We start from the raw sequence: 12006 nt of genomic DNA, 5'->3' as shown, positions 1-12006 counted from the left end.
GTATTAGAGAGATGTCTGTATTAGAGAGAGATGTCTGTATTAGAGAGAGATGTCTGTATTAGAGAGAGATGTCTGTATTAGAGAGAGATATCTGTACTAGAGAGAGATGTCTGTATTAGAGAGAGATGTCTGTATTAGAGAGAGATGTCTGTATTAGAGAGAGATATCTGTACTAGAGAGAGATGTCTGTATTAGAGAGAGATGTCTGTACTAGAGAGAGATGTCTGTATTAGAGAGAGATGTCTGTATTAGAGAGAGATGTCTGTATTAGAGAGAGATATCTGTACTAGAGAGAGATGTCTGTATTAGAGAGAGATGTCTGTATTAGAGAGATGTCTGTATTAGAGAGATGTCTGTATTAGAGATATGTTTGTGTTAGAGAGATGTCTGTATTAGAGATATGTTTGTATTAGAGAGATATCTGTATTAGAGAGATGTCTGTATTAGAGAGATGTCTGTATTAGAGATATGTTTGTATTAAAGAGATGTCTGTATTAGAAATATGATACTCGTTTTAATATCAGTGCTAATATTAATAGATGTCAATTATTTTGATTCACTTCAACTGATCATTAAACGCAATAGTGGGCTGTTTCTATTCAAAAATTAAAATAAATATATTTACAATACTACACGGTAAACTCTCTAACAATAGATTTGCACGGACGCAAGTTTTTTTCTTTCCAATCTTTGTGACTTTTGTCACGCAACTTCCTACATACTAATGGCTTATACCTAAAATATTGGGAATGTTAAGATATAGATAGAAGGAACATAAAACGTATCTTATTTCGTGAATTTATAAACATAATTCGTGAAATCTTTTCCGACATCAGACCAGCAGTCGTTGGAAGCACCATATTTGTCATATTCAATCATACTTCTTGCGCCCCAACACTCTCCGTAAAACTGCACAGCAAAATACTAAATAACGACATAATCAATGCTTGTTCATTGAAAAATGGAAGTGAAATTTATATTAGGTTAACGCAATGCAGTATTATTACTGTAAATATGAAAGGAATTGGTTCAAAATATCCATGTTGTGGATGGTCCAGTTATAATTGACTTTATTGAGGCCTTAGACAAACATGAAAGCCTTGCACTGGTCTGGTATTTTAATAATTTTATAAATAACTTGTATCCTTTGTCATAAGCAACACAGGCGCATTCTCTGACGGTCTTTTGCATGTCATACCATTCTATTTTATCCCGGAGATTCGCAATCAAGTCTGGCAAAGCTCTTTTATAACGATCGTTAAAACATCCCAAGTGTTGTACACCTAAATATATACGAAGAGCTGTGTTTGACGTTTGCCTTGTGTGTCGATTTCAAGAACCGAACAATTGTCATTTGAACAAAGAGCTTTTGCAAAGCTCGTTTAAGATAAGCTTGCTGTAACAAAGTATCTTTGTTTAAAAACATGAGCCCCTCTTTACTGTAGAAAGTTCACTTAAATATTTATCTTTGTTAATGGACACTAAAGTCATTGATGTGTACTTAATTTTATATTTAAAAAATTACAGTGAAAGTCGGTTGTTATCTGTTGTCCTAAATTCTGATCAATGGCCAGTCAACTCGGTTTAAATCGCATAGAACTCTTGTTCACGTTTGACCAAGCATTGATAGTTCATCAAAAAAATCCCTCATGCAGAAAAATTAAAACCTTTGTTTGCCAACTCGCATTCTCGTTGAATCAATGTTTCAAATGCAAAACCACTGTTAGCATTAAAAAATTATTCCAATTTCTACCATCGCGAGAATCATGTTTTATTGAAGGATCAAGGCATTGTTGGTCTTATCAAAGGCCCTTCATCTATCGGAAGAACCAGTCGGAGACCCTTAAGTAGTTTCAGAGTCAATCAGAGATGTACATTAATTTGAGGACCATCGATGAACTAAAATGATCATGTTTATCCCAGAGTGTAGCGACTTACCACAGGGCATTTCCTTGAAATGGATGTCATCCCAAGGCATGTCAGAATAAAAAGATCGGCCACGAATTGCCTCAAATTCCACCTAAATGAAAATTTGTGACGTAAGAATGTGAACAAGCAGTAGTTTTTCCACTGGGATAAAACCGTTTTAAGTAAACATTCGAAGATCAAAGATGCTTGGAAAGTATAAGAGCATTTCTTTCGAAATCCGGTGTAAGGCATTGCGATACTTCCATGGATGGCCCCAAAGTAATGTTGAAGAGTAAAAAAATTATCAACTAAAACGAAAATATCATACAAACCTGGTAACTAGTCGTAGACACGTTAGATATTGTTGTGCTACCTAATATCCATCTGTTTCCCTGATCACCTTTCTCATCCCATAGTTATCCTCTTAGAACCCACAGGGTCTTTAATGTACACGCTGGGTTCTCCCATTGAGCGGCCATACATGTGATAGTACCAGGAAATGCAACGACATTGCGAGGGTGGAAACAGTTTGCTTGTTAGGAGTGCTGTGTCGTTCTCCTTGGCAGGGAAGCTGGCCTCGGTAAAAATGTAATGGCCTGAAAATTTGACGATAATGGTAATTATGGATAATGGTGGATACTCTTGGATAATCATTTGTGGGATAATAGAGGATAGTGAGGATCAGGTGCACCGATTAGTAACGACAGACAATAATGAATAACGTTTGATAATGATGGGTAACCATGGAAAGTGAGGGATAGAGATGGCCGATGAGTAGAGATCAAAAGGGAATGACAAATGATGATGATGGATCCCTGAGATTTCTTACCCGTGCCAGTAGTATGGTCTTGATTTGGACCAGTGCTCCCGGTTGGTGTTGATCCTTTATGTGCTTGCCAGAAATAATCCATGTTTTTATAACGGGTCCAATGACAGTAACTACCGCGCGTAAAATCACAGTTATCTACAAAGAAATAAAAGAATATTCCATCATTAGTTTAACGAGACTTCGCCTGAGCAGCTAAAACGCTCGTCAAACATGATGGGCAGGAAGAGACAAGATGTTGAAATGAACTTATCCAAAAAACAAACCTGGGTTGCATGTACTGTTGGCGTAGCAATCTTTTTCTTCTTTCCCAACCCCTGGGCAGTCGTTCCCGCCATGCATCGGGGCGGGATCTGAACATTTTCTTGATCGATGACGCTTGCAATTTTCATTGCATTCTGTCCAAGAGGACCAGCGACCCCAATGACCAGCAACAGGAGCTGAAACGAGAAAATAAAAGCGTTTAACGAGGATAGACGAGCTCAGAATTTGTATTTCTGGAAGGCTATTGCCAACCTCGCAAGCCAACGTGGGCCGTGGAGCGAAGGTAGAAAAGCCTGGATTGTGGGGTTAGGTCATTGCTTGCCTTCTAGTCATTGACTAATGCAATTATATCTAGCTATAGTATGTGTCACTGGTTCTCTCATAAGCGAAGAGGCCCGTGGGGCGGAGGGGCAGGCGTTCGTATTTTTACACGATGAAGGTGAGAAGGTCCCCCCTATCATTAAAAATCAATTTTTGTACTCCCGTGAAAGATTTGTTTTGCCCCAAATGTGGCCGAATGACTCAGCATCACAGCACATGCCAACACTGGTCAACACAGTGTGGGATCAAGACATCGCCACGCAACACGACTTACACGAGTCACGACAGGGAAAGACAACGATCTCAGCCACTGATCTACGTATGTCACTGATATTCGATAAATTTAAGTGCTCGAAGCAAAGGACCTACCGTAACATTCCTCGTTCGTGCAATTCTGCCATTGAGATTCCACGCCATGCGACGATGGTCCAGGACAGTCCGCGTGGTTTGAAGAGAAACAATATCTTTGCCTTTTCTTAACACAATCTTTGTTGCAAGGCGAAAAACAGGACCACTCGCTAAATTCAACGCCATTGACTATTTGAAAAGACGTGATATTCATTTAAGAAAGTTGAACTGCTCGTAAAAAGTTGTTATTGATCAAATAACATAGAAGATAAATGCAAAATAGAAGATAAAGCAAACCTCGCCGAGTTGATTGAGCAATAGGACAAACCTGAGTCAAACAGCGATGACAGAAAATCTAACGTCCGTGGTAAGGGAGGGGAGATGATATCACAGTGCCTCTTCATACAAAATTTTAACCATTTCTGCAGATGCACTTGGTACTGAGATTTAGTGCTGTCTCTCCAAGAGGATTCAATTATGTTAATGGTCTTAACGAGTAGCCAGGTTGTTGTAGTTGTTGCCGCAGACATGACAAACCAAAAGTTTGAGCTTCTTGCAAAGGGGATGAGTTGTTTCCGATGATTTCCGACCGAGGTTCAGTAGTTTGTGACTGGGTTGTAGGACCACAGGAGGTGGAACATGAAGAGAGGCTAGCAAAGGATACCAAGGCTGGGTGGGACAGTAAGGAACAACTAAAATTTCCTTGGCATGCTCCTGAATTATTTTCTTTACAGCCTGTAACAGAAAACTAAATGGCGGGAAACAATAAAATTTCAAGTCAATCCACGAAATAGAGAAAGCATCAACGAACACTGCTTCAGGATCTGGCGGAATATGTTAGGAACTGTTTTATATTTAAGTGTAATGCAAAAAGATCGATCTAAGTGTGAAAATTCAAGGTACTGAGCGCATTATGTAATGACAATGGTATGGTTTCCATTCGCTATCTGGATTATGAAAATGACGAGATTCTTTGCGTGTTAAGACATTCTGCGAACCAGGAATGTGAGCAGCAGTAAGCCAAATGTTGTATTTTATACAAAATTTCCAGATTTCTCAGCCCATAGAGCGGCAAATACGGCTATGACAAAAACCCATGTTATTTATTACAGCTACTGCTGTGGTGTTATCTATCATGAGTTTTACATGCTTACACCACTTAAGAGTGGTGCAGAACAGTTTAAGGGCAAAAAATGCAGCCAAAAGTTCAATGTAGTTTATGTGATGGGTGCATTCATCTGGCGACCATCATCCCCCTGAAGATGTATCACTTAGTACAGCTCCCCATCTTTCTAGGGATGCATCAGAGTATATAGTTATATCAATAGGAGGAATGAAAAGAAATCTAAAACTCTCTTCAAGATGGGTGACCCACCATCGTAACTCTATCAAGCCATCCTCAGAGACAGTCATAGGGGAATCAAAATTACCCTTTTTTATCTATTTCAAGGTACCTATAATGAAGAGCCCCATACTGAACCCCAGGTAAGGATCGAGGAGACTAGGTAACTAATAATCTTGGCTACCTGCTGGTAAGGAATGTCTGCTGGATGTTACATTATGTAATAAGGTTGATGGTTCGTCGAATCGACAATACGCCCGTATTACTACGCAGCACGACTGGATATTGGTATATCGTATTTATTGTCACAAATAATATTGTGCGCAATCACAATTCGATCTAAATATTAATATAAGAATAATGAATAAGATATTATGGTTTGATTAACGGAATTTATATACTAACTTATAGATTAACTTTATAATTAACTCACTTCTGTGCCAATATCCTCGTGTTGATTCACATAAACAAATACAGTTACAGGTTAGCATTAACGTCTACTTTTTCTACAGTTCGGTTTAGATCCTCAGGTTAGCAGTAACTTGTATCAATTGCCTTAATTCTAAGCATGTCCGTGCAGATATATGATACCCCAATTTTAAGCCTACGTAATTAAATGTCAATCAAATGTAAATCACTAGTAATAGAATATATAAATTAGTAATCGGTCTAAAGTAAGTGTTCATCACAACAGTTGATATTATTAATAATGTGGTTAATATTTAATAAGTTGTTAGGAGGGTTGTGATTGATAAATGGGCATGAAGGACAGAGGCTTGAAGTGAAAAGGTTGTAATTTGTCGGACTGAGTTTAGGGAATAAATATATAAATATACGTATATGTTACAAAGAGAATAAGATTGAAACATTGGACATTCAATAACATTAAACAAAAAATTTTTAATTTTTTCCTTTTTTCTCATTTGTAACTTGGATAGTCATTGTTATCAAGTTAATGGCAAATCCTAGGATAATTACCTCTTGAGAAGGGGAAGGAGTGGACTTATCAGGATGGATAACTAGATCTAGGCAGTCAAATAATTCAACTGTGTCAAGAGCATTTGTAGCACACTTAGCATATGTATCACCCTGCAGATAGAAGCCATCAATATACCCACTAATAATATGACTCATAGCTCTAAGCTTAGCCAGGGGTGGTTTCATAAGTTTATTATGTTAAGAACCTGATCATTTATTACAAGAGCAAGGAAAGTTTTCACTATATTATATCATATGAAATAGGATTCATATGCTTTTAAATGTCATTAAAAGCTTATTGTCCATGTTGGCAAATGTCAAAAACCTTTACTATTTAAATTATTTAAATATAAGTTACACTTGTCTCTCTTACAACAAGAAAACACTTTAATGGGACGTAATTCAGCAAAGTCTTACAAATTATATAAACCATGCTGCATCTATTGTTTGCTTTAGTTATTAACTCAAAGTTGCACTATTTCAGACAAGTATTTACTGTGTTTTATGCAAGAAATGTTTGTTCATACTAAATCTCATTAAAGGTAAGTGATGCTTCTGTCTCTTACAACAACAACAGGACCCCTAGGATGGGATACCAGATACGGACGAAACTGATCGCCATCTTTACAAAAGAAGGTAAGAGTCTCCAGCTCCCCGCCTGCTTCAGGGTAGCACAGAATGAAATAGGAATGCTTTTCCCAAACCTTGGTTAAAACCAATATTTTACAAATTTCGTAGTGAAATGCCACGCTCCATACCTTATGATCTTCTGGGACTTTTATTGTTGTCTTCAGATTTCCTTCCTTGGTGTATATTTGAACCGCCGTATGATCGTCTGTTGGTATCATGATTTCATTCTGCTGGGAAATACTCAATGAAAATGCCCACCACGAGTCACGTTTAAACTTGTATTTCAATTGACACGTCTTGTCACAAACATACACATGAGGGTTTTTGAGAGCGTAGGCTTCGATTTGGATGATGATAATATCATCGTCTTTGCATATCGCGATGTTAATATTATTGACACTTCTGCTCTCGAGAAAATCCAATCTATGATTTGCTTTTACATTGTAATTCTCGTCCAATATCGTCAACATGAATCCTACACCTGAACGTTCTCTCACCACGTAAACATTGTTATTCATATCAACAGCGACAGCAGGCGCCTCTAAAAAAATATTACGTGCAAATTCAGGTATTTCAACCCGTTTAAATTTTCCTGCCTCATGGATAATCATGATGTGCTCACGAGGCCGAATAACTGACCCAGTATCAGGGAAAGTAAGAACATCCCCCTGACTGTTCACAGCAGAGAAGTGGAGTATCAGGGAAAGTAAGAACATCCCCCTGACTGTTCACAGCAGAGAAGTGGGGTATTATTTCTTCATCAACGAACTGTTCGTTTGGAGGATGAGGCAATTCCTCTCCCATAGACTTTCTTGTTGAAATTCCCTTCCAATTTCTTATTGGGTGAAAACTACGATCAGGAAGTTCAATGGTTGGCATGCAGGCGGACACTTCAAACAAATGCCTGCTACTGAATTTCCAAACATATTGAAAGAACACATAGTTGATTAACATAACCGACTTGACGTTCTCCACTCGTTCAGTTTTATTCAACAACGATTTGACTCCACGGTTCAAACAGGGGCGAAGCGAGTGTCATTGTTTTGGGGGGGTGCACGACCGCATTTTGCCGATAAAAGGGCGTGGCTAAGTGCGCAATTAGGGCGTGGTCGAAGGTGATATAAAAGGCAATAACTCCCAAGTAAAATATTTTATTCATGTGATTCCTAAATTTAAAACTTCTAAAATGTTGAAACGTGTGTGCATTTTATAAAATTTCCCACTACAGTATATACAGACATACAGTTCTAGTCTTCTCTATGATATGGAAATGGAGACCCGACGTTGTTTTAAAGCTGCCCAAGCTGTAGCCATTCGGGAAATGCTTATGCTATCTGTGATATCTTTTTCACAAGCCATTAGTAGCAGTTCTTCCAGTCGTTCATCGCGCATCGTTGATCTGCACAGGGTTTTCACAAGCTTTAACTTGCTAAATGTTCTTTCGTCTTTCGCTACAGTAACTGGTGCAGTAAGAGCTAGGCGATAAGCCTTGTTCGTCAAGGGAAACACTGACTTCTGTTTCTCTGATATTTCGCCTGCCTCAGAAATATTTTTAACGTCGTTGTGATTGTCAGCTAGGTGCACCTTGAAAACTTCAATTTCTGCCATTAGAGCTTCTGCGTCTGGTCGTTGGTCTCGTGGGAAAAATTCTCCGAAGTCTTTAAACGATTCCAGTGGAACCTTGCCTTTGGAAGGATGCAAAACATCGATCAGTGGACCAGTCGTTTCTTTGGAACTGTTGTACACTTCTTTGTAGCGGGTGATCTGAGTATCCAATACTGCTTTAAATTCTTTCCGGTAAAAGGACTCCAGGCTTAGTGCTACAGTATTAGAGGGGTTGTCATCGATTCTTCGAGGTGGTTTTCTGAGGCGATGATGGCGTCGGAAATCACTCTCTACATCCACACCAAGCCGTTCTGCGAACACAGTTGCTGCTTGAATTTCTGCATTCATTGCATCACTGTCGTTGGCCACGCTTTCCAAGCTTTTTATGGTTGATTCCATAATTGTAATTGCGTCAATGATGTTAAGTTCCTCTTTCTGAAGGATCTCCGTCATTCTCTTCGTTTTGTACATTATGTTTTCATAAACATTATGCACCGATGAAATCGAATTGAGTGATTTTGGCCAACAAACCCGAGGAAGCCGTTTTTGTCTTACCATCAGTTGAACGTTCTTTAAGATCCGTCAATGATTTCAAGATTGCTTCGTACGTCGACCACACAGCCTTGATCGATTCCGCTCGAGCCACCCAGCGTGTCTTGGACAGGTTCCTTAGCTGCAACGGGTTATCGATATCTGCATCATCGATGTGCTCTTTAAGCGATGAAATGCGCTTGGTACTGCTCGTGAAGAAAACATACAATTCCTCGAGTACGTTGAACAACTCAGTTATAATAGCGCTTGCTTCACAACTGTGTTCAATTACCGTGTTTGAACGGTGTGCTAAGCATGGCATATATGGAATTCTTCTTCCAAGCTTATCTTGAATCTTCTTTTGAACTCCATTGAATCTTCCAGACATTGAAGCTGCGTAGTCGTAGCTTTGGAAGCATAGATCGTCTAAATTGATCTCATGCTTATTTAGCGCCTCGATGATCTCCCTAGCTCCTCCTTCCCCGTCTTGTCTTTGGCTTCCGTCAGTGACATCAATCGTTCTCTTGGCTGACCGTTGGCATCCACGTACCGACAAGCAAGTGCAAGGCGATCTTTGTGTGAAACATCTGGCGTTGTATCAGCCATGACCGAGTACATGTGGGCTTCTTCAATTTCTTTGGCAATCTGTTTTTGCAATTGGTGGCCAATTAGTTGAATAAATTCGTTTTGGGAGTGTGCACTTAGATATGTTATGCGGTATGGTCGCATCCGGGTAGTGTTGAACCAGGCTTTTAAATCGGGACAATGTCTGGCCATCATCATCACAATCTGCTGGAAATTTCCTTCTTTGTCATCTCCGTGACCTCTAAACGCGATACTTTGGCGTCCGAGTGTTTTCGTTACGTCGAGCAGTATCTCAACAATCTTCCTGTTGTGGATTAGGTCTTCCTCTTCCTGGATGAGAGCCTGACGTCTGGCCTTAGAAAGCAGTACATCGACGTGTCCAGACGTTTTCACAAAATTTGCATACGCCAGGACGGCACTTTTGTGACTCGTAGATGAGAAGTGTGTTGCTAACTTCCCAGGCTTCGCCTTCCACAGCTCTTAAATTTATGCCATGTGCGCACTCCTTCTGTACTCCAAGCACTTTCCGCTTTCTCCATCCCTGGACCACTGCTAAACAGAGAACATACAAAGCAAAAGGCAGCATCTTTTGATATGCTATATTCCAGGTGAGGGTAATCTTTGTACCAGGATGGATTAAACCTGGACTGCTTGTGGCCTTCTCTCATAACGTCGGAGGCACTTGGGTTGGTTGGATATGCCTGTAAATGCGGTTGATTCGGACCGATTTGTATCAGGTACGTTTTTTGACTGTCTGTCAGATGCCTTGATCGCAATGCAGGATCCAATGGTGGAATTGCAGGGGAAAAATAATTCTCATTGCTATCTTCGAGTGTCATCTTCTCCTTTTCAATGTTTTTGAGAACTTGAGATGATCTTTTAACAAGCTCGCTTGCAGTTTCCCTAACTTGATCAGCAGTTTCGACCACTTTGCTCAGAAAATGTTCCTGATTGGGATTATCAGCCGATGCAACTTCGTCCATAATTCCTTCAACGTTACGAAGTTGAAACTTGAGATAATGGAGCAACCCTGCGCACTGAAGCCATGTGATGTTACCATCGCCCTCGCTTACTTCGGTCTCTTTGTTCACGTCTTCCACGGTATAGCTCTCGACTGTTTCGTCTTTGTGTGATTTGTCACTTTCGCTTCCTGATGCCTAATTCAATATTATTGAAAATTCAAAACGTTGAGAGCTATTTACAAATATTTCATAACAAATATGGAAAAAGTTAATTGGATAAATTTAGTTAGACTTGAAAGATAAAAAAGTTACCTTTGAAGAAAGTACTGCTGTGTCAACATTATGTGATTTTGAGGGTTGGGAATCTTTCTCGGCAACACTTTCGCCTGCGGAAACAGTCAACGTCTCCAAAGGGGCACCAGAGCTTTCCGGATCATTCTTTGTCTGTGATACCTATAGTTATCACACATTGGAGGTTTTAAACTTAAATGTTCCTTTGAGGTTATTACTAATTAATATGTTTGTGGGGAGCTAGAAATATGGTATTTAAAAAAGCCTTACCTTTTCCTTATGTATCTGTGCCGCCAAGACAAACGGGTTTGCGGGAGCACCGGCCACTTTATAAGATATTGATTTCCCTGCCTTTAACAAATCATCGTGGTATTTCTTGTTGTGTTCATTTCGGTAATCATCATCAAACGACCGATTACAGACTAAACATGTCAGTTTCTCTCGCTTCCGTTTGCGTTTACCTTTGCTACTCTCCATTCATTCAGTTTGTTTTATTCGTTTACCTTTTTAATTTCGCAAATTCGTGTATATAATAAAGTATAAACATTCCCAAAGCAAATGACGCGCAGATGAGTGTTGTGTTTTGTATGCTATATCATGTTTCATAGCGCAACTTTCATATACGTAATATGATATATCTTATTGCAGCGTACGGACCGCAGGTGGCGCTGCGAAAAGTCAAATGTGCCCGCAACTGGCACTGAACTGTCGCGCAATGGCGCAAGCCTGAATCTTCAGAACCCGAGGCCGAACAAACAATTCATTTCTTCATTTTCAAGTATTTTCCGATGCATTCAAATTACTTGTACGAAATTACAAATCAGTAAAATTCATTTTATTTTTGTGCCGACAGTTGCCTTATTTTGCCGACAAGCACGGCATTGGGGGGGTGCAGCACCCCCCCGCACCCCCCCGTAGCTACGCCCCTGGGTTCAAATACACCGAGAATATCTCTTGAATGGCTGGTAAGCTATGAAGCTTCTTCAAAAACGACAAACACCCAGTGATTGCGGTCTCAGGACTATCGAGATGTTCCAGTATTTCTGAAACTATTCGTAGCTTCGCGGCAAAAATTCGATCTTCGATACTAAATGCCTCATTCCAGAAAGCAGTGGTTGCTGTCTTGCGCGCATCTTTGAATCTTTCCCTCGCAGTTTCAAACTCTCTGTCTGAGTTGATTTTAAGCTTTTCCATGGCGCGAGGAAGCTCTATTGCTTGGTTTAAGATACCAGATTGAATAACGCTCGAAGGTTCACCTGGTTCGTCCTGAGTTTCGCTCGCTTTCTGCTCAGGATTTGATTTATCAAGAGAAACACTGAGTAACTCAACTCCTTCTTCTAGAAAATCGTAACTGGCGAGTAAAGTTGATCGGGAAAGGCCATCGATTTTAGACTTGATATCATTTAACTCTCGTA

At 39.7% G+C, this 12006-nt stretch overlaps 2 protein-coding genes across 2 annotated transcripts; both read right to left on the bottom strand.

The window, feature by feature from the left end:
* Positions 1–2307: 2307 nt before the first annotated feature.
* On the bottom strand, positions 2308–3881 carry LOC114537713 (properdin-like). The gene is made up of 4 exons (XM_028558812.1): positions 3689–3881; positions 3001–3174; positions 2738–2872; positions 2308–2504 (listed from the first exon to the last, which is right to left on the bottom strand). Exons 1-4 carry the CDS (start codon positions 3879–3881, stop codon positions 2314–2316), a joined length of 693 nt encoding a protein of 230 aa, XP_028414613.1. The 3' UTR covers positions 2308–2313.
* A 5906-nt stretch (positions 3882–9787) lies between these two features.
* On the bottom strand, positions 9788–11214 carry LOC114537712. The gene is made up of 3 exons (XM_028558811.1): positions 10862–11214; positions 10613–10753; positions 9788–10495 (listed from the first exon to the last, which is right to left on the bottom strand). The coding sequence occupies exons 1-3, from the start codon at positions 11066–11068 to the stop codon at positions 9788–9790; spliced, it is 1056 nt and encodes a 351-aa protein (XP_028414612.1). The 5' UTR covers positions 11069–11214.
* Between the last annotated feature and the right edge of the window lie 792 nt (positions 11215–12006).

The sequence above is a fragment of the Dendronephthya gigantea genome, unplaced genomic scaffold, assembly GCF_004324835.1.
Source record: "Dendronephthya gigantea isolate DGI-Jeju-01 unplaced genomic scaffold, DenGig_1.0 000162F, whole genome shotgun sequence".
Taxonomy (NCBI): domain Eukaryota; kingdom Metazoa; phylum Cnidaria; class Anthozoa; order Malacalcyonacea; family Nephtheidae; genus Dendronephthya; species Dendronephthya gigantea.
Note: the sequence above shows the minus strand (reverse complement) of the source record. Positions and strands in the feature narration are given on the sequence as shown.